Here is a 23,100-nt window from a genome sequence, read left to right as displayed (position 1 = left end):
CAATGTTAGATTACATTCCTGTAGCTGAATGGCTCTGGAAATATAGACTTGTTCATTTGGGCATCAATCGTTGAATTTCATGTTTACCTTGACCTGACATTGAAATCCAATATGGCCGTCACTTGAGGGTATTTCCCGTAAGATAAATGGATTCCTTGACCCTGGAAATGTTGGTTTAGACACAAATATAATATTTTTATGCTGGATTACAGCAAAATCATGAGAAAAACATAATTTGACCTTTGACCTTGACCTTTAAAAACAGACATCTTCTCAGAAGTTTTGGTATGGTCCGAGAGTAGAACTGTGCCACATTTGGTCCTTAGGGTCAGCGTGTCACGATATCAGTTAAATTTGGACTTTGACCACCTTACTATCCGCTGGGGCAATTGGCCCAGGCTTATGGAATTTTTTTAACACGTGGCAGGGAACTGCTGAGCTACAAAACTGACAGACCCAAAACAGTCCGTTTGTAATTTTCTGCTTCTTCTATTCACATTACACAACTCAAAATTGGTTGAAGCTCAATACTTGGATACACTTGCCAGCACGTAAAACAAAGTATAACCTTGGCCCCAAGGTACAAACACTAAAACGGTCTCGAGAAGCCTGTACTACGAGAAATCAGCGTTTGTGAATTGCCTGCTGACAAGTCATTTTTTTGGTCTGTGGTGGGGCGTTTCCACATACATCAAATGAGTGGTGAATTTACCTGCACCCAGCACCACATATACAGTATAATCACTCCACTGCACCACGCTTGCTCGATTCATGGTTTTCTTCTCCAATGGGGGGGTTTAGTAAGAAGAGGAAGCACACAGCATGTTCAGGAAGGTTTAAAGTGCACAAATCACCAGAATCTGACAACCCAACTATGTAACTTCCCACAATATGCACAAACACCTCTAGTGGGGATGAGACAGACGTATCATTATCCACTTGAATGAAGCATCCAAAATGAGGATAGAAATAACAAGACCGGCACTCGGTAGAGTGCCTACCTCCACCAAGCTGAACAGTTGACATTTTCTATCCTACTGACAGGCCGGATCTGGATCCGGACCTGAAACAAAATCAAATTGGCTTGTTCTTGTAAAGGCGCTGTCACACCTTGAAGATTTAGCCAGCGTATGCCGACTTGTGAAAAATTTGTCTAAAACGCTGGCACACGTCGAATACGTTATGGGTAAGTTTTGATAACATTAAGAGCACGCTGAAAAACACTACCATACGTCGTAGTACGCTGGCTTTCATCGTTGTACTTTGCGGTTGTCCTCAAATTTTAACATGCTTGAAATTTTACGACGTATGCCAGCGTATGACTCACACATTCCGCTACGCTGGCCATAAGTTGTAAGCACATTATGCGATCATTGACACACGTTACTTGTAAGTTACTCATAAGTCGAAACACGTCGAGGTAATGATTAGCGTTCCCGAAACTTATTTATAACCTACGAGTAACGTGTTGTAGGCACGTTACACGATCGTTGATACAGGTCGAGGCACGTATGGCGGTCGTTGACACACGTCGAGGCATGTAATGCGATCGTTGACACACGTCTAGGCATGTTACTTGTCAGTTACTCATAAGTCGAAACACGTCGAGGTAATGCTTAGCGAACCCAAAACTTAACAAAACTAACCTATGAGTAACGTACCTGCAACGCATATTGACATATTTGATTGACGTCTTCCGGACGACCACAGAACTTGCTGACCGTGTTTCTAATTTACAGCTACCGTATAATAACGTATTGGCAGCGTTTTTTTTTAAAAAAAACAACAACAATAACTTCCGATATTTCGTCACGTCCGATTGCATCTTCAGTTTGCTCATGTCTTGTTCTTAGTTCCTCTTCTGTGAATATTTTCTGTTTGAGGATATTGTCACGTCGACGTCGAAACTTAAAAGCAAATGTCAGAATATATTTTAAAATTCGTGAGACTAAAAAAGAAAATAATAATAAAAAACAACAACAACTTCAGACATTTCGTCACGTGCCTTCACGGAGCCAAGGAGAAAAAAAAGAAAATGTGCCTCGACGGAAAAATAAGTTTCGGGTATGCTAAACATTACCTCGAAGTGTTTCAACTTATGAGTAACTTACAAGGAACTTGTGTCGACGTGTGTCAACGATCGCATATCGTGCCTACAACTTATTCCCAGCGTAGCGGAACGTGTGAGCCATACGGCGAGTACGTCGTAAAATTTTCAGCATGCTTGAAATTTCACGACATACGACGTATGACAGCGTACTTCATCGTTTTTCAGCGTGCTCTTCACGTAAACCAAACTTACCCATAACGTATTAGACTTGTGCCAGCGTTTTAGACACATTTTTCAGAGGTCGGCATACGCTGGCCAAATCGTCAAGGTGGGACTGCGATGTTGACACTTCCAATTCTCAGGCAGTTATGATTTGAATCGACGAGCAGCAGCTTTTTAATAGGCTACGCCACGTGATCGTTGGCGATACGTGCAGTGTGCTATGCCTAAGTTAGACTATCGTTGGGCATAGGTTGTGAACGCTGACAACACGCTAATCATTCGTTGGTATAAGTTATCTATAAGACAACGAAACGTTCTGTGTACGTTACAAATATGTTATGCATACAACCAACTCGTTATGAATGCACCAAAAACTTTTTTTAAAACATCAAAATTTCAGCGTACGCCAATGTTTTACATACATTTTTTATACGTTTCCATTGCTGGCTAAATTGTCAAGGTGACAGCGCCTTAACCGATCCAACTCATTCACCAAGTTTTGTCCGAGTCCATCCATGTTTTGAGATATCATGCCATCTATCATTTTTGGCCCCATCTCTCATTGGTAAATAATTACTTGTACAATTCTCAAGTCTGGATCTGGATAATCACCAAAATCTAAATAATTTTGTCCTCGTCACACACCCAACATCCACACATCCATCCATTGGGATTGAGACCATGTACAGAGCGTCGGTTCTGCTGAAGCAGTCTCCTGGGCTAGTGGGCGCAATCCTGGATAGCCACCCTCGACACGGGACACTCCAACGGTTCAATCATCCCAGCAAGCTGGTACTCGCTTTGCCAACATCAGAAGGATGACAGGCTGAGTCAACCCCACCTGATATGAATTCAACGGATGAGGATTTAAACTCAGGACCCAAGGAACCCAAGCCCACCACCTAAACCATTTAGCTAACACCAGGCACATACCCAACCTGTCCAACAAATTTAATCTGGATCCGTCCACAACTTGAGATATCCTGCTTGAATAGACAGACAAGGGCGAAAACATAACCTCCGCCCACCTTCGGTGGCAGAGGTGGAAAAAAAAAAAACTCCTTTGGGTCTCTTTTAATTAATTCCAAACACCAAAACTTAAATGCAGGAAACAGTGCATTAGAAATTCTGCAGGAAAGATGTCTGCCATTCACGACATTGTCCAGGGAACATTGGCTTTGTGCAGCAAACCGCAATATGATTGTTTCGATCACCCAAGTAATAATAATGACTTGGTACATGCAAAAAGGAAAATTCTCAGGGTATGACCAGCTAAAATAACTATTTGTTTTTTCCAGCATTTTCATGTGCATTGCATTCCATCTCGCTCCTCTGCCACTCAATGCCATCAATTCCAAACTGAAAAGGAACAATCGATAAGTAGATACAAAAGGATTTCATGGGCTCTGCAGAATTCACAATCTACATTCATACAACCTGTACACAAATACCAGATCAGTGTATGTGTGTGCGTGTGTGCGTGTGTGCGTGTGTGCGTGTGTGCGTGTGTGCGTGTGTGCGTGTGTGCGTGTGTGCGTGTGTGCGTGTGTGCGTGTGTGCGTGTGTGCGTGTGTGCGTGTGTGCGTGTGTGCGTGTGTGCGTGTGTGCGTGTGTGCGTGTGTGCGTGTGTGCGTGTGTGCGTGTGTGTGTGCGTGTGTGCGTGCGTGCGTGCGTGCGTGCGTGCGTGCGTGCGTGCGCGCGCGCGTGTGCGTGTGCGTGTGCAAACCATTGAAAAAAAAAACAGGGTTGGGCCGATCACCATATTTTGCACAAGTGTTGGAAGTCTCCAAGGTCAGGTCAAAGGCACAAAGAAAATAAATAAAGAAATAATCCACCCCTCACCCCCCTTCGATGGTCGAGGGGAGACGACTTTCCAATGCTCTGGAAGAGAGTGGTTGTTTGTGGTTTATAAAACACATCATTGATGTTGGTACAACAAGCAGAGTACCTGCTCGACAGGCGATCCTGTTCCAAGCATGCAACACATTCTTCTGACACATTACTCTTTGGGCGGTGTATAGGCAACATACCACCGCCCCGATCACTCACAAAAAATAAAAACAAGCCGGTAGGCGACATGGCTGCTCGTTCTACATGGAAAGCTTGCCGACGCGACTAGCCGATATTCATGTACATGCTATCAATCAATATGATTACCACAGCCCTCTAAGTTTGCGCCCGGAAACCCACCTTGTGAAATTTCAGGCACGTTTCCAAAGAGACTCTAACAAATGGCAGCCCTGGTAATTCCATTTATCTATTCGCTAAAGATTTAATTTTTTTATATGATGTTGCAAGACATTCTTCTTGGGCACAAAAAAAAACAGGTCCCTCGGAGGTCCAGTTTCAGAGGTGTTGATTTTATTGTACAGTCCACAATAAGTGTACGATGGACCAATAAAGTATTTTAGCTGTTGCTAAGCAACGGAGGTGTGCATAGCAACCATTCATTTTTGTGTACATGCTAGCCACATTGTACACATTTCACCCAAGTTTCATCAACATCACTCTTTCTCTTAGAGATATTCGCAATTAACCGTTTCTGAAATGTTCGACATGTACTCGCACAAAACTTACCTCCTACAAATATTTTTTTAGGGCTGCAAATTGGCATGAAGGGAGCTAGATAGATTGCGCACAGAACTCCAAGCTTCGATTTTTTGACCACTTTAAAGGGCCGTTGCTATGCCGTTGCTAGGGCCCGGGGTCCCATATTTGAAAGCACACGATTCCCAGAAATATTGGTCCTACCTACCAAATTTCATTGGAATCGGTTGAGTGGTTTAGCCCCAAGGCTTGACCAAAGTTTCGCGGACAGACAGACAGATGGAAATGTCCAGAATAAGGGTGCTCTAAGAGCAGCCAATAACCTCGGTTACTACGTGAAACAAAAACAAACATACGTATTGCTTAGATGCAAATATAATACATCGTGGTTATATAGCACGGATAATAGCGATCCCCCCAATCAGCAAGAAAATGCCAAGATGGGCGAAAGAAATTTTTTTTTCCTCTCTCAAAACTTGATGGAAATCAAACGAAACTTGTACATGTACAACTTCAGGCTGTCCTCATTAATCCCTGAAAGTTTGTTTCCTCTGTCACATCCTATTGGAGTAGATGATGATACATATGTGCACACATATGCCATAGCTCGATTATAGTTTCAACATTATTCTATATACATGTTCATCATGAAAAGCATCACTTGTTGAAGCAGTTTTATTTTTCCCACCAGTGCCCCCGTGCGACGAATTATGTATGCAAAGTCGAGGTTCATGGAAGAGCGAGAACACAGAATTGACCAGAACAGGACAATGACGGTGGAAAAATGGGAGGGGTGGGGGTGAACACACCAACAGCAGGGTTGAGGGACACCAAAGGATACTTGGGAGAAAAATGAGATCAAAATGACCTGGGGAAAATACACAGGGGGTTTAACAAGCTGGATCAAAGCTCAAAGCCAACAATAAGAGGAAAGGGGAAAATAAAAAAATAGCGAGCAAACAAATGGAACAACAACAACAACAAAAAAAGGATAAAAGGGCGAGGAAAAGAGAAGAGAGCACAATAACATAGAAAGGAAGAGGTGGGCTTATGGACGGTTAATGAGGGAAAATAAAAATGAGTATCGATGGAGGATGACTTGGGGTGGGAGGGAATGCAAGATGGAACAGACCAAGAAAGCTGGTTCCACAGGTTCACTAGAAGTACCTGTGTGCCCTGCAGATAACTGGTGGATTGGAATGACAGGGCAAGGAAAGGACAGAGGGTGCAAGATCAAAAAGGAGGTTGTAGAAGGCAGAGACCACAGAGCTGTATGATATGCAAGAGTAACAGGCCCAGAGGACTCAGCTTCACCCCAGGATATTCCAACGATTTTGAGGACCTTGTTTTCCACGGCATCAAGAAGTGCAACGTGCGAGGCATGTGGTTTGTCCAAGAAAGATCATGGCTGATAGCAAGGCCTAAAAGTTTGAATACATGGACTTCTTGAAGAGGTTTGTTCAGGAGGCAGTTGGGAGGGTTTGCCAGACGATCCTTTCCGACAGACACCGAGACAGAGACAGAAAGAGAGAGGGATTTTCTTGGGGGTTGAAAGACATTAGAGGTGTGGAACAGCTACTGAATCTATCAAGGTGTGTAGGGAGGGAAGAGACTGCTGCCGATCTGAACGATGAGAGATGCTATGACAGAGGGCGGAGCAATCATCAGAGAGACAAACAGGATTTCCCAGAGAATCAGAAAGATCAATGATCAAAATGAGAAACAGGACTTAAAGGTTTATCTGGAATAAACAGTTTCTTACAAAAGACAAAAATGTTAATCGATATTCAGGTGCCAGACAGACAGACGTCAGGCACCTCTGTCCATTCCAGCATACTCTGTGTGGTATCCCAGCACACAAACGTACAAAACACGAAGCAATTGTATTTATACATTTACGTTTGGAGAAAGCCACAGCATCTCAAATGCTAAAGCTGCTGCCAATCCCCCCCCAAAAAAATCACAATATCGAGCCGACGACGACTTATTTGGGGCTCCCTTTGAGCCGTAATCAAACATTAAAAAATATACACTCAACCTCAGAAAAGCATTTCCAAAGCAAGGCATATTCACCCTTGGGAGGACATCTCAACAAAGTCCATAGTGTCAGGGGTGTCAGGGCTGGCTTACAGGCCTCCAAGCGGTCTCTGCTGGGTTTGAATCCTGACCCAGCTAAAAACTATCGTCCCTGTGTTTCATCAATGTGTGTGCCGTTCATCAGATGGATGTCAAACTGTGCGTCCTGTCAACCGGCATTAGTCGGTGGACGTTAAAGATCCATGAAGAAGTCTTTCGTGAAGAGTGGGCGAACTATCACCGGCATCATGAACAAATTCGAAATTCCTGCCTGAACAACTGTGAGGAAGACAATGACAAACGACCGAGTATAACCCCTGCCAAGAAGCTGGTTGCTTCGGCATCACCGACACTCTAACAGAGTACGTATACTGTATCGTACATCAGAATCAGAAGTGTCATGCAAAAGTACAATGAGGTGTTGGAATGTTCTCTTCATGAAAGCTACAATACGAGCTCATCAGCGCATCATAAGCATTGCATTGAAACAAACATTTTTTTTTTTTAATGAAACCCCAAAAAAAACTTTGGTATAACATTTAAGCTTGTGAAATTTAACATCAAAAAAAAAAAATCAACATTGCTTTATTTGGCATTTATAAGGTGAGGAGGAAGGGGGGGAAGAGGGTGGGGTAGGAGGAAGGGGTGGGGGGAAGAGGAAAATAATTGTCCAAAGCCAACTAGTCCTACGCACGTGTCCAAGTGCGTAGGAGAACGCACTACCCAACCCAATATGATACACAAATAAATCAAACACACGCTGTGTGGACTGGCACCAGCCTTCCTTTTGGATGAGCAGGTTATTTGAAGGTTAGTCAAAAAGTTAATCTCCAAAACATTGAATACAACTTGTCCTGCAGCAGCAAAAACCCACCCAACAGTCAAGTCCTTTACTACGCAACGTAACGTAACGTAGTGTCCGGGTCGCGTCTTCCTAGCGGTGGCATCAAAACGTAGGTATTACAATGGGTCGACCAATTCCCCCTCATACATCCCGTGCAACGACCAAACTCCTCCTCCTCCTCCTCGTCAAATTCACGACCACATCGTGTTCATGAAATCCACTCCTCTCGAGGGTTTATCAATGAGTTTCACAAAAACCAAACTTCCTCTTGATGGCCCACTGACAGCGAGAGGGCACTCCAGGCCAACCAAAAACAACTCCTGACAGGTAGTGTAATCTGGGCTGAATAAAAACAAACCCTGACGGGTAGTGCACTCTGGGCCGAATAAAAACAAACCGACAGGTAGTGCACTCTGGGCCGAATAAAAACAAACCCTGACAGGTAGTGCACTCTGGGCCGAATAAAAACAAACCCTGACGGGTAGTGCACTCTGGGCCGAATAAAAACAAACCCTCACGGGTAGTGCACTCTGGGCCGAATAAAAACAAACCCTCACGGGTAGTGCACTCTGGGCCGAATAAAAACAAACCCTCACGGGTAGTGTACTCTGGGCCGAATAAAAACAAACCCTGACGAGTAGTGTACTCTGACCAAATAAAAACAAACCCTGACGGGTAGTGTACTCTGACCGAATAAAAACAAACCCTGACGGGTAGTGTACTCTGACCGAATAAAAACAAGCCCTGACGGGTAGTGTACTCTGACCGAATAAAAACAAACCCTGACGGGTAGTGTACTCTGGGCCGAATAAAAACAAACCCTGACGGGTAGTGTACTCTGGGCCGAATAAAAACAAACCCTGACGGGTAGTGTACTCTGGGCCGAATAAAAACAAACCCTGACGGGTAGTGTACTCTGGGCCGAATAAAAACAAACCCTGACGGGTAGTGTACTCTGGGCCAAGTAAAAACAAACCCTGGTGGGTAGTGCACTCTGGACAAAATAAAAACTAACCCTAACGGGTAGTGCACCCTGACCAAATAAAAAAAACAAACCCTGGCAGGTAGTTTACTCTGGACCGAATAAAAACAAAGCCTGACGGGTAGTGTACTCTGGACCGAATAAAAACAAACCCTGACGGGTAGTGCACTCGAGGCCAAATAAAAACAAACCCTGACGGGTAGTGTACTCGAGGCCGAATAAAAACAAACCCTGACGGGTAGTGTACTCGAGGCCGAATAAAAACAAACCCTGACGGGTAGTGTACTCTGGGCCGAATAAAAACAAACCCTGACGGGTAGTGTACTCGAGGCCGAATAAAAACAAACCCTGACGGGTAGTGTACTCGAGGCCGAATAAAAACAAACCCTGACGGGTAGTGCACTCGAGGCCGAATAAAAAACTATGACTGGTAGTGTACTCTGGGCCGAATAAAAACAAACCCTGACGGGTAGTGTACTCGAGGCCGAATAAAAACAAACCCTCACAGGTAGTGTACTCTGGGCCGAATAAAAACAAACCCTGACGGGTAGTGTACTCGAGGCCGAATAAAAAACTATGACGGGTAGTGTACTCTGGGCCGAATAAAAACAAACCCTGACGGGTAGTGTACTCGAGGCCGAATAAAAACAAACCATGACGGGTAGTGTACTCTGATCGAATAAAAACAAACCCTGACGGGTAGTGTACTCTGACCGAATAAAAACAAACCCTGACAGGTAGTGTACTCGAGGCCGAATAAAAAAACTATGACGGGTAGTGTACTCTGGGCCGAATAAAAACAAACCCTGATGGGTAGTGTACCCTGACCGAATAAAAACAAACCCTAACGGGTAGTGTACCCTGACCGAATAAAAACAAACCCTGACGGGTAGTGTACTCTGACCGAATAAAAACAAACCCTGACAGGTAGTGTACTCGAGGCCGAATAAAAAAACTACGACGGGTAGTGTACTCTGGGCCGAATAAAAACAAACCCTGACGGGTAGTGTACCCTGACCGAATAAAAACAAACCCTGACGGGTAGTGTACCCTGACCGAATAAAAACAAACCCTGACGGGTAGTGTACTCTGGGCCGAATAAAAACAAACCCTGACAGGTAGTGTACTCGAGGCCGAATAAAAACAAACCCTGACGGGTCGTGCACGAGGCCGAATAAAAACAAACCCTGACAGGTAGTGTACTCGAGGCCGAATAAAAACAAACCCTGACGGGTCGTGCACGAGGCCGAATAAAAACAAACCCTGACGGGTAGTGTACCCTGACCGAATAAAAACAAACCCTGACAGGTAGTGTACTCGAGGCCGAATAAAAACAAACCCTGACGGGTCGTGCACGAGGCCGAATAAAAACAATCCGAGCCGTTTTCATGGCGATGAAACACCGACCCGGTTAACATCGCATGAAGCCAGACACGTGACTGACGAAATAAAATCCGTTACGATCGGATTCAAAAAGCGAAGCGTGGATGATTGAACCATTCAAGGAAGAACACAACAGGTTACACACCGAGTGGTCCATTTTACGGTCAAACAACACAAACACGGGGAGGCCTTGCCGTACGATTAATAAAGAGAGCGAAGAGCATCGGCTTGTCACGGCTCGAACAAGACTTCCCGGTTGGTGTCGTCACAAACCGCAAGTCTCACGAGCAAGTAAACCAGGTTTCACGAGCAAGTAAACCAGGCCTCACGAACTAGTAAACCAGGCCTCACGAACTAGTAAACCAGGCCTCACGAACTAGTAAACCAGGCCTCACGAGCAAGTAAACCAGGCCTCACGAGCAAGTAAACCAGGCCTCACGAGCAAGTAAACCAGGCCTCACGAGCAAGTAAACCAGGCCTCACGAGCAAGTAAACCAGGCCTCACGAGCAAGTAAACCAGGCCTCACGAGCTAGTAAACCAGGCCTCACGAGCTAGTAAACCAGGCCTCACGAACTAGTAAACCAGGCCTCACGAGCTAGTAAACCAGGCCTCACGAGCAAGTAAACCAGGCCTCACGAGCAAGTAAACCAGGCCTCACGAGCAAGTAAACCAGGCCTCACGAGCAAGTAAACCAGGCCTCACGAGCAAGTAAACCAGGCCTCACGAGCAAGTAAACCAGGCCTCACGAGCAAGTAAACCAGGCCTCACGAGCAAGTAAACCAGGCCTCACGAGCAAGTAAACCAGGCCTCACGAGCTAGTAAACCAGGCCTCACGAGCTAGTAAACCAGGCCTCACGAACTAGTAAACCAGGCCTCACGAGCAAGTAAACCAGGTCTCACGAGCTAGTAAACCAGGCCTCACGAGCTAGTAAACCAGGCCTCACGTGCTAGTAAACCAGGCCTCACGAACTAGTAAACCAAGCCTCACGAGCTAGTAAACCAGGCCTCACGAGCTAGTAAACCCGGCCTCACGAGCTAGTAAACCAGGCCTCACGAACTAGTAAACCAAGCCTCACAAGCTAGTAAACCAAGCCTCACAAGCTAGTAAACCAGGCCTCACGAGCAAGTAAACCCGGCCTCACGAACTAGTAAACCAGGCCTCACGAGCTAGTAAACCAGGCCTCACGAACTAGTAAACCAGGCCTCACGAGCAAGTAAACCAGGTCTCACGAGCTAGTAAACCAGGCCTCACGAGCTAGTAAACCAGGCCTCACGTGCTAGTAAACCAGGCCTCACGAACTAGTAAACCAAGCCTCACGAGCTAGTAAACCAGGCCTCACGAGCTAGTAAACCCGGCCTCACGAGCTAGTAAACCAGGCCTCACGAACTAGTAAACCAAGCCTCACAAGCTAGTAAACCAGGCCTCACGAGCAAGTAAACCCGGCCTCACGAACTAGTAAACCAGGCCTCACGAGCAAGTAAACACAGGTCCAGATCGCCAAGTTGGAACTCCCTGGACGGGAAGGTCAGTCAATCCCACAGGACACGGGAAACCATAACAACATTACAGGGAGACGGACAGACCTTCTTGCCGGGATTTGTTGTTGACTCCAAACTGCGGTTCCTCGATTCACGTCAACCTTTAACCACGTGACGTCAAAATGCAGTTGCAGGTTTTAAGTGACTTGTGGATTACGTCACATATCGGGGGCTAATAAAACAAGGTGTGAATGAACTGAGATCAAAAATATTGAGAATTGGAATCGAATTATTGATCCGGGGAATGGGGGGGGGGCAACAAGGGCGGGGCTGAAGTGACGATGAGGAAAAGAGTGTGAGGAGACCATCGAGGGTTAAAATTCTCACGTTGTTACCTGAGCGCCACCAAAGGTGCGGCGGTTGTGGTTTTGACGCCGTCTGTCCGTCTGTGAGCACGATACGTCACCACGTTGTGGATAAATTCGGTATGTTAGGAGAACAAGGCGATTAGACAACAACCTTCTGGTTAACGTCCGGATGAGGATCCGTCCTTATCAGTGGGCTCCTCTTGCACCCTTGGCTCTTTCCGTGCTTCGTCCCCGCCCAAACTTCTGTTGGCGCACGTGGTCCACCATCAACCCCCTTCTGTACTCCCACCACCACCCCCCCTTGTACTCCCACCACCACTCCTCCCCCTTGTACTCCCACCACCACCCCCCCTTGTACTCCCACCACCACCCCCTTGTACTCCAACCCCCACTCCTCCCCCTTGTACTCCCACCCCCTTGTACTCCCACCACCACCCCACCCCCTTGTACTCCCACCACCACCCCACCCCTCCTTGTACTCCCACCACCACCCCACCCCCTTGTACTCCCACCACCACCCCACCCCTCCTTGTACTCCCACCACCACCCACCCCTCCTTGTACTCCCACCACCACCCCACCCCCCCTTGTACTCCCACCACCACCCCACCCCCCTTGTACTCCCACCACCACCCCACCCCTCCCCTTGTACTCCCACCAAGCTCTCCTTCAAATTTCCAGTTTTCCTTCTTGAGAGTTTCCCTTCTGTTCCATGAGCCTCGACTTTGTATTAAAAAAACAAACAAACTCCAAACTGTTCAGCCTAATGGAGGTATGCAGCGCTCTACCGAGGGACTGGGGCCATTCCAGTATGATCATGGTTTTGTTTTATAATTATTTTTATCATTATTTTATTAATAATCCCATCTTCTGTCACGTCCTGTTTTTTTCCCCTATTTTTTTTACTTTCCCCCCTTGACTTTTAACCCCCTAAATCCTGCCCCTCGCTCTCAAAATCATTTTCACTCCCACGTGCTTCGTCACCCTTGACCTCGCTCCAACACACGCACCTCCGACGAACTCCCATCCAAAACCAACCCTCGCCCCCGATCCCACCTCACTCGACTGCCAAAGAAACGTTAACGCCTAAAAAGTCAGCATCCCATTCCTTCCCATTGTGGGTGGTAACCATGGTGATATCAAGGGGCTGTTGATGTTGTGATGATTTATTATTTTTATTTACATTTTGTTAATATGGTACTGTACAGGTATCTAATCTATATTATTTAGTAGCAAATACAACCCGTCGCTTCACTGGGGGAAATATTAAATGGGAGGAGGGGGGGGAGAAAGAGGGAAAAAGATGGAAAAAGAGAGGGGAGAAAGGAGGGCTGAAGGGAGGGAAGGAGGGCTGAAGGGAGGGAAGGAGGGCTGAAGGGAGGGAAGGAGGGCTGAAGGGAGGGTGGGATGAAGGGAGGGCTGAAGGGAGGGTGGGATGAAGGGAGGGCTGAAGGGAGGGTGGGATGAAGGGAGGGCTGAAGGGAGGGTGGGATGAAGGGAGGGCTGGAGGGAGGGTGGGATGAAGGGAGGGCTGGAGGGAGGGTGGGATGAAGGGAGGGCTGGAGGGAGGGTGGGATGAAGGGAGGGCTGGAGGGAGGGAGGGATGAAGGGAGGGCTGGAGGGATGAAGGGAGGGCTGGAGGGAGGGAGGGATGAAGGGAGGGCTGGAGGGAGGGAGGGATGAAGAGAGGGCTGCAGGGAGGGAGGGATGAAGGGAGGGCTGGAGGGAGGGCGGGCTGGAGTGAGGGCGGGCGAAGGGCTGGAGGGAGGGAGGGAGGGCGGGCTGAAGGGAGGGAGGGAGGGCGGGCTGAAGGGAGGGAGGGAGGGCGGGCTGAAGGGAGGGAGGGAGGGCGGGCTGGAGGGAGGGAGGGAGGGCGGGCTGGAGGAGGGCGGGCTGAGAGGGAGGGAGGGCGGGCTGAAGGGAGGGAGGGAGGGCGGGCTGAAGGGAGGGAGGGAGGGAGGGCGGGCTGAAGGGAGGGAGGGAGGGCGGGCTGAAGGGAGGGAGGGAGGGCGGGCTGAAGGGAGGGAGGGAGGGCGGGCTGAAGGGACGGAGGGAGGGCGGGCGGGCTGAAGGGACGGAGGGAGGGCGGGCGGGCTGAAGGGACGGAGGGAGGGCGGGCGGGCTGAAGGGACGGAGGGAGGGCGGGCGGGCTGAAGGGACGGAGGGAGGGCGGGCGGGCTGAAGGGAGGGAGGGAGGGCGGGCGGGCTGGAGGGAGGGAGGGAGAGCGGGCTGGAGGGAGGGAGGGAGAGCGGGCTGGAGGGAGGGAGAAGGGGGACTGAATGGAGGGAGGGCTGAAGGGAGGAAGGGGGGTGGGCAGGGAGCTCAGAGGCTTGAGGTAGGGGGAGGTGGGAGGGAGCAAGGAGGAGGTGAGGAAGGGGGAGAGCAAGGAAGATCAGGGCGCCTACACTCAGGGAAGGGGGGTGGGAATGAGGAGAATGGGGGAGAGAGAGTAAGTGGGGAGAAGGAGGAGGTTTGGAAGGAGGTAAGCATGAGGGGAGGGGAAGGTAGCATGAGGGAAAGGGAAGGGAAGGCAGTGTGAGGGAAAGGGAAGGGAAGGCAGTGTGAGGGAAAGGGAAGGGAAGGCAGTGTGAAGTGAAAGGGAAGGGAAGGCAGTGTGAGGGAAAGGGAAGGCAGTGTGAAGGGAAAGGGAAGGGAAGGCAGTGTGAGGGAAAGGGAAGGGAAGGCAGTGTGAAGGGAAAGGGAAGGGAAGGCAGTGTGACGGAAAGGGAAGGGAAGGCAGTGTGAGGGAAAGGGAAGGGAAGGCAGTGTGAGGGAAAGGGAAGGCAGTGTGAGGGAAAGGGAAGGCAGTGTGAGGGAAAGGGAAGGGAAGGCAACATGAGGGGAAGGGAAGGCAGCGGGAAGGGAAAAGGAAAGAACAGTGAGGGGAGGGGAAGGTGGCATGAGGAGTAACAAAGGGAAGGCAGCCTGAGGAGAGGAGAGGAGAGGGGAAGAGAAGAGCAATACAACACACCCAAACAGCCGCATTTTCTTTTTAACCACCGAGTTAAAAAATACGTAAAAATGGGTGGGAGTATTTTTTAAAACCCACGCTATCTACCTGGCAAAGGCCTGTCTGGACACTGTATGCTTGCACATACAGCGACCTTTACACCCCTCCAGTCAGCTCTCTCTCTGAATCAGATTCGTACATGCAACACTGGGGACGCCATTTTAAATTCAAAACTAAACAAGTCGGAACTGCTGGGATTATGGGTTTCCTGGGTCAAAACAAACAAAGATCCAGGCTTTCAATGGATGGTTTCAAAACTAAGTACATCTTAGATGCTGCTATCTTGTCCGTACCTGTTTGTGGTGAGGATGTTGAGGTCACAGACAGATTCACTTACCCTGGCAGTGATATTCATGTCTCCACATGTTGTGAGCCAGAGGTCGATTGACGTCTGAGTCTGACCTGAGGAGTCATTGATTCACTGGGTCATTGGGTGTGTTGCTGCCGGAACCTCTGCAGGATGATGAAAGTCCAAATATTTAAGTACTTGATGATGCCAGTCATACACTACAGATTTAAGACTTGGACTCTGACCAGGAATCTAAGATGGAGACAACTCCTTTGGTACCAGGTCTCTTCGGAGAATCCTTGGCTTTCGCTGCTCAGATTTTGCATCAAATAAGCATTTGCTGAGACTCAAAATGAGATTGGTTATCTGTATAGTCTGAGCGTCAGCTGCGGCTGTGTGGACACATGGCTTGTTTTCCTGACCAGATTTTCTCATGAGTGGAGGAGGCCAATGTGCTGACCAAATGCCTCGTGGTTGCAGCAGATTGATCAACATCTCAAGAAGTTGGGGATGGCCAGGCAAAGGCTCCTGAAGTACCGGTGGAAAGCGAATGTGGTGACATGCTGCTCCAGTACATGCTCCCATACCTGACCTGAACCATTCCACTACATAAATGCCTTGACCCTCAAGACACTTTTAAACCTATTAGTCAGACGACCCCTTGTACTCCTGAAGACCTTTACACCCTTTAGACCACTTGCACCCCTTGGCCCTTTTAGACCCTCTTTGGACAATTTACACCCCTTTAGACTCCTTCGACCCTGTAAACCCCTTAAACCTGTAACTACTGTCAGAACATACCCCTTAAACCCCGACAGAACTTTTTAGACCCTCTTAGACTGCTTAGATCTCTTGACCCTTTAAACTTAGACCCTTCAGCCCCATTTCGACCCCTTTGTACCTTTTAGATACCTTAAGACCCTATTGACCCCTTAAACTCCTGAAAACATTTACACCCTTTCGACTCTTTGACATTTGGACACATTAGACAAACTACTATTGGAAAATACCTTTAAATCCCTCAAGACTATTTGGACTACTTAGATCCTTTAGACCTTTACACCCATTACAACCCTTAGATCTGTAGACCCCTTAGATGTGCTCCACACAAATATCTACAGTCTTCTTGCAATATATACACTATACTTTTTTACAGCAATTAATGCACAATCTCCACCCACCCAGAGGGGGGGGGGTACTCTGTTGGGTTCAACAGAAATTGCATATTGGGTCACTGAATTGGTTCAACAATCAAAACCGAGAATAATATTGTTTTTGAGGTCAAAGGTCAAGGGAGCATAAAATCATCCATTTTCATCTGACTGACAAGATTTGAACAGGGTTTGCATATTAGGTCACAGACCTGATTCACAAGAAATCAGAACGAATAATTTAGCCCTTTTGACGTGTCAGCAATTTCCATGACAACAATTTGACCCCATTATCAAATTGACTTTTTGTGAATACTGTATTACAATTCCTCAATAATTTTTCAAGATATCAAATTGAAACATATGCACCATATGTGTACGTATGTGTAAAATCTGATCAAAATTAGTCAAAGGTCAAGGCCATCTTAAACAAATAAAAGGGCCAAAAATTATATACAGCACAATATCTCAAAAAGTTGGAGATGGATTGTGACAAAACTTGGTGGATAAGTTGATTCGGTGACAAGAACAAGCCGGTTCGATTTTGGTTCAGGTTCGGATGCAGATTCAGCCTATCAGTGCGATACAAAATTAAACTGTTTAGCTTTGGTGGAGTTATGCACTCTATCAAGTGCCGTTCTAGTCTAATATTGTCTTCCACTTCATCTTTTTTTTTTGGATACACTGTCAAGGCTCATATAAGAGCGAACACGCAAACGTACAACAAGGGGAGCAGGAGAAAAGAGCAGTGTAGTAGAGGACCTGGCTTAGACATGTATGCACTTAATTTAGGAGAGGATAACTCAACTGTTTTAGGCTAATATGACCCCAAGGAACAACTTGGGATGTGTGCCAAAATCTCTATCCGGGACGAACAGCCCGAAAATGACCACACCCTTTTTAAAATGACCACACCCTTTTTAAAATGACCACACCCTTTTTCATCGAAAGTGCTACTTCTGACATAGCTGTATCTTCTAAACCGTTGGAGCTACAGATTTTCTGAGGTGCTCAAAATGTTCAGAATGGCCATGTTTATTTATTTATTTATTTAGGGGGGTCATAGAAGAGTGTAAAATTTCTAATTTGATTTTTTTTTTATGAGAAAATGGCTAAAAACCGTTTTATATACCATACATATTTGGAATTGCCATATATTTATTAACTTAAACTTTCCGGACTTAGAGCAAAGTTAGAAGATTTGTGTCATCTCCTAGAGTTGAACTGACGATTTGGAATTTGAACAATACAAGGGATTTTTTAAAAAGAAAGAAAGCGAGCATTTGATTAATATGAAGAAATTGTATTTTCAATCATTTACATACTATTATCAATGGAATGTTAACTTAAAATGAAAAAAAAAAAAAAAAAACTTATTACTTTAGTAGGCAGCTGTATCTGGAGAGCTTCAATGTTTCAAAGATCAGCAGGGAAATTGCCCAACCACCAACAATACAACTTTTAAAACCACATTAATACTGTTTATGTGTCACGTAAACCAGGGTCAGGAACATGAAGAGTAACACAACAGCGTCCAGGTATGAGGATGATGAGCAGTGTTCATTCAGTGATAGGGTTTTTACAACAATCACCTCCCTTGCATTTGCAGTACTTGCAACACTTGATCCCAGCTACCCTGCAGGAACACCCATTTTTGCGAGCACACTTGCCACATGTGCAGGGATTTGGCAGGCCTTTGGGTTTGGAGATCACAATCTCAGGGACTAATAAACTGCCCCTTCTTACAAACCCATAAGACTCGGCATTCATAATCAGGGTGGCATCTCTAAATGGGGCTTGGACCCACAGCTGCTGTTGGTAATAGCCTCTATGGATACGTTTCCTTGCATTAGTTGAGGTGCAAGTGGTTCTCTCAAAGTCCATCTTGAGGGCATTGCTATCAAATGCAGTGAGACACAGGTCGTCAAATGTCTCTGGGTTTGTTGATGGTTTGAGACACTTGACCAAGAATGTCTCTGCCATCTGTATTGCACTTTCTGCTAGCTGGGGACAGTCAAAATTCAGGATCAGAGAGGAATTTCCTGGTTTGCAGACAGCATTCAGGGCTGCAAGTTTAGTTGATATCTTGCTGGTTGTATTGCACCCAGTCAGCGCATGGAGTGCTGGGAGACACTTTGTGAGCTCGTCTCCCAGTGCAATGCAGATATCGTGGAGTGGTAATATTGATCTTTTCACTCCTGAGTTGCGGGCGAGCCAAAGCTCTTGGAGGCCAAGATCTCTCCAATTGACTGTGATGTGGTATAACAGGCACACAAAGACATCTGTGTCACCTGATGACAGCGTCATGGATGTAGGTCCTGACTGGTGACTTAGAATGTCCTGCACATGGAACATCATCCTGTCATCAGCTTCCTCATGTGTGCAGTTGAGCCGAGGGAATGGAGAAGCACACCCAGCTGACACCATCCATGCCTGTGGTGATATACCGAGGTATAGAGGTTTGGTTCCGTGGTAATTGGTGGTGAGCCACTCAACATAGAATGCCTGGAAAGCAGTTTTGCTGATGGAAGATGACCAAAAGTTCTCTAATACCACTGGAACATTTTGGATTGGTGATATCACATCAAGGACAACCATTTCTTTTGACTTTCTTCTTCTCCCCTCTCTCCATTCTTGATGCTGTCCTCTCTGTAAGCATCAAAAATGATATGGATCTCATAACAGTTGTGCCCAGCTTTGGTGACCATAGATGTCAAGACAATAGCAAAGTCATGGAATGTCTTGACGGGCGGATCAAGCTTCTTTAAGGGGACCTTTCTCACCAAGGCCATGAAGTCGATAATGATGGCGTGGGTTTGTGGGGAGGTTTCTGGCCCTTTTTTATCTATTAGTGGGCACAACTTCAGCAGCTCAGTCCCAAGTTGTGATTTGGTACTCTTCCTTAAGTAACCATCAAGAATGCAGAGTTGGTGATCTCATGCTTGAGTAGCTCCTCAACAGTAAACCCCTGGTGACTCCCATACTCAATAAACATGAGAGCTTTGATTGTCTCATCTTTGATGTCTGCTTTGGGAGCCAATTTCAAGGTGGTATTCGGGGACGTAAACTTGATTTTGCTGATAGTTGAGTGTATCGATATCGACCTATTTCTGAGTCGATCATCGATAAAATTAGCACAAGCAGTGCTGCCCTCCTTGATACAGCACAACAACTTGTCTACATTTACATTGGTCACAATTTCTCCAGTGAGAACATTCTTCAGTGCTACCTGGTCTTGTCGAGGACTGCATACCTTCAGGAGATACTATGTCTTGCACCATCCCAACTATCTTAGTTGCAGTACTTGGGTTGAAGTCATGGTGAAGTGAGAGTTCTCCTTCAACATCATCCTTCATCTTCAGGAGGGCAACGTACTGGTCTTTTTTATGCTTGATAATATGCTTGATAAACAGCTTCCTCCTTTCTGGTGACCCCAATTATCCCCCCACTCACTTTGGCAGGCCGATCGTAGCACTGCTCTAGCGCCTGGTCAAAGGGCACTCCACTACCTTTCTTGGTGGTGTTCGTGACAAATCCACCATTCATGCAGGAGTTGTAGAGGAGTGGGAACTTCTCCTTCAGTTGATAGCAGTCCTGGATGGATAAGTCGTTCTCTCTCTTGTTCTCTCTCTTGTTCTCTCTCTCTCTCTGGATCTTGTTGCACTGGTGCTATGAATAAATCAAAAGCAGGCCGAGTGAGTGATAATAGGGTGCATGGAGTGATAGACAATGGGGTACATAGATTTTTAAAAGGGCGTGGTCATTTTCGGGCTGTTCGTCCCAGATAGAGATTTTGGCACACATCCCAAGTTGTTCCTCGGGGTCATATTAGCCTAAAACAGTTGAGTTATCCTCTCCTCAATTAAGTGCATACATTTCTAAGCCAGGTCCTAGACTAGTGGGAGAGGGAAGGAAAAAGACAGTGGGGAACAGAGACATGAGGAGATCTGTGGAAGGGTGAGGGATGGGGCGGGGAGCACGGGTTATACAAGGTGGACATTACAGGGACTTTCAAGAAAGAAAGCAGGGAATTTGAAGGAGGTGGGCTTGGGGTGGATTAACGGGGGTAGAAAAGATCAAGGATTTGGATGGGGGATGATAAGGGGTGGTGGAGAACATCTGTTTTGAAGGCCTGGAGGGAAGAGTGGGATTGCAGAGAGTGTGGGAGTTTGTTCCAAAGGCGGGGAAAAAGAGGAATGAAAGAGTGAAGGTGATCAGCGATTCTTGATTTTGGTAGTTTTACGAGAAGAGGATTGCTGGCGGACCTTGAGCACTCCGCGGAAATATGGGTGGGATAGAAAGCAGACACAGTAGGGGAGGGGGGGGGGCTAGGCCAGAGAAATCTCCAAAATGGAAATTATTCAAGTATTCATCACTTGTGTTATAGGAGACAGAGGGGAATGGGGATGTTGGCAGGAGTTTTAGGTAGCTTGAGCATTGATGGGTGATTGTATACATGTGTACGGAGTGCTGTTGGTGGAGGTTTCGTCAAGGGTGTTGTGTGGTTGATGTTGTATTTTTTTTTTAAACCAAAGACTGTCTACACCCTTGCCCGCTCCCCTGGAAATAAATAAATTAATAAATTGCAAAATCTACAAAAAAACACAAAAACACAATAATAAAAAATAGATTGCATTTTTCTGATTCTGATCTGGTGTGTTGTTGATATGGTGCAGGCATGATAAGCTGAATGGCCTCCTCCTGCATGGTGTTTGTGCGTGCGTGTTTTTAAACCAGTTCCCTCCCAATTTCGATATTTGAAATTTTTATTGATTTTGTGGAGTTTGGTTGTTGATGTCACATTCTTGAATATCTGGCTGATAATGTTTAGATACTATATCTTCTGTATCCCTTAAATACGTAGTGTTTGCAAGGCTGCATCTAAGTTTAAGGACATGAAGGCTTTTTCATACTCGATGAACTCAATGCAAGGTGGAAGAGTGTATTCATTAGTTCTTTTGATGAAATCATGAAATACTTCAAGGTGGTCAGGTGGTACTGAAATTACTCCTGAAGTCTGCCTGCTCTCTTGGTTTGTTAAGTTAAATTAAATAAAGCTACTTTGGTTGGTGCCAGGAAGGTGCAGGAACACTTAATTCTAATAACAAATTTGCTGTGAACACAGGGCATTGTTATGTTGAAATTAAGTATACAATAGACATGAAGGGGGAGGACGGCAAAGTACTGCAAATATCTGATAAAGCTTGAAAGTGCTCGAGGACATACCAGATGAATTTGGATTTGAAACAGTCATGACCATGTCCTTGAAAACGTTCTATCAGAATGCGATTGGTCAATTTGCTTACATGTAAGTGAATCATCCTCCCCATTTCTGTTCCCTATATATAGAAACACTGTTTGGAACATCAAGCCAGAAAGCAATCACGTTGCATTGATTGTCTTTCTGGAGTTGAGTGCGGTTTCAAGTTTTCCACCACAGGTTCACCAGCTATCATCTCCAGGATCTTTCTATCTACATCTCTCCATGCCATTAGGCACTTTTACGAGCTTTTCCACTCCTGAATTTCTTAATTGCTGCCTCTATTTCTGTGGAAAGAACTTTGAAGATGTCATCATTCACGATCTCTAAAAATGGTTTATTATTTTTTGCAAGTGGTTGAGGACTTTGATATCATTTATATAAAATTATTCAACTTTGAATGATGAACTCTCTTTTCTTGATAACCCATCCTGTAAAAAATAATATTAATAAAATAAAATCAGCCCAATTACTTTTTGCTATTGTAAGCTTTTTTTTTCATTTCCTCCACTAACGAAGGTGAAGGAGGTTATGTTTTCACCCCTTTCTGTCTGTCTGTTTGTTTGTGTGCAGCATATCTCAAAATGTTGTGGATGGATCAGCACAACTCCAATTAATGCATATGAGTGTTTTTATCTTTGCCAGTGGTCTTGGGGGGAGGATGAGGGACGCAAAGTCTCGATGTAAATGTGTCTCATGTAGCGCTGCCGCCAGGTGGGAGAGGGTATAAGTCTCCCCCATTTACGGTCCAGTATTCCTGTCCCAATCTTTTCCAATGGAGTGAGGTGTTTTGAATTATAAGGAGTAGGGATGTTTTTTTTGGGGGGGGGGAGCAATTGAGGCAGCTGTCAGTTGCCTATACACTGCCCAAATAAACGTATGCAGTAGAAGAACGTGTTGCATGCTTGGAACAAGATAGTCTGCAGGGCCGGCACTCTGCTACTCTATTGAATTAAGTTTTCTTCGCCAGTTTAGCTTTTTGAACTCTATTTATTGCAACTTTGCCTCTCACTAATGGTTGTTCACTTCCAGTGTTGAAACCGACATTCGGTACTAATTTTTATGTTGTTAAAGATGTAATCTATTTCACTTTTATGACCGTTTGCAGTTGGGCTGCTCCCTGTCCATTTCCTGGGACTTCTTTTTGAAAAAAAAAAACCATCAACAGGTCGTTTGCTTCAGCAAATACCACTAAGCAATAATCTCAATTGATATGCCAAGCAGGATAGCATCAAGGATGCACACTTTCCTCTGAGCTGTCTAGCCTGGGATCAAATCCTGAGCCACCCAAAAAAAAACATTACGCTAGTGTTTTGCATGCAGGGCAATTAATCTATGAGTGTCATCCTTTGAATGGTGTTCCATCTACCAGCATTAGTTGGTAGACATGAAAGATTTGACAGTCTTTCCATTAAGATAAGAGGTGAGTTATCCCCAA

General features: G+C 46.0%; 2 protein-coding genes across 10 annotated transcripts in view; both read right to left on the bottom strand.

Annotated features, from left to right (window-relative positions):
* The window catches only part of LOC147034052 (oxysterol-binding protein-related protein 2-like), a 127,365-nt gene extending 115,156 nt beyond the window's left edge, over window positions 1-12,209 (bottom strand). For 3 of the 9 annotated variants that reach the window (XM_085875781.1, XM_085875829.1, XM_085875815.1), the window contains exon 1: window positions 11,690-11,842. The gene's annotated coding sequence lies outside the window, so the exon portion shown is untranslated. Of the gene's footprint in view, window positions 1-10,303; window positions 10,481-11,577; window positions 11,597-11,689; window positions 11,843-11,979 lie in introns of those variants that run through there. The other 6 variants (XM_085875790.1, XM_085875745.1, XM_085875774.1 and 3 more) reach the window with 6 other exon arrangements.
* Window positions 12,210-17,673: 5,464 nt separating this feature from the next.
* On the bottom strand, window positions 17,674-20,616 carry LOC147034051 (uncharacterized). Its single transcript, XM_085875710.1, has one exon. It carries the CDS (start codon window positions 18,998-19,000, stop codon window positions 17,963-17,965), a length of 1,038 nt encoding a protein of 345 aa, XP_085731836.1. The 5' UTR covers window positions 19,001-20,616; the 3' UTR covers window positions 17,674-17,962.
* Between the last annotated feature and the right edge of the window lie 2,484 nt (window positions 20,617-23,100).

Source organism: Eptatretus burgeri, chromosome 1 (assembly GCF_056783735.1).
Source record: "Eptatretus burgeri isolate ZD-2024b chromosome 1, Ebu_testis_v1, whole genome shotgun sequence".
NCBI lineage: Eukaryota > Metazoa > Chordata > Myxini > Myxiniformes > Myxinidae > Eptatretus > Eptatretus burgeri.
The sequence above is the reverse complement of the archived record's forward strand: the minus strand, read 5'-3'. Positions and strand labels throughout refer to the sequence as shown.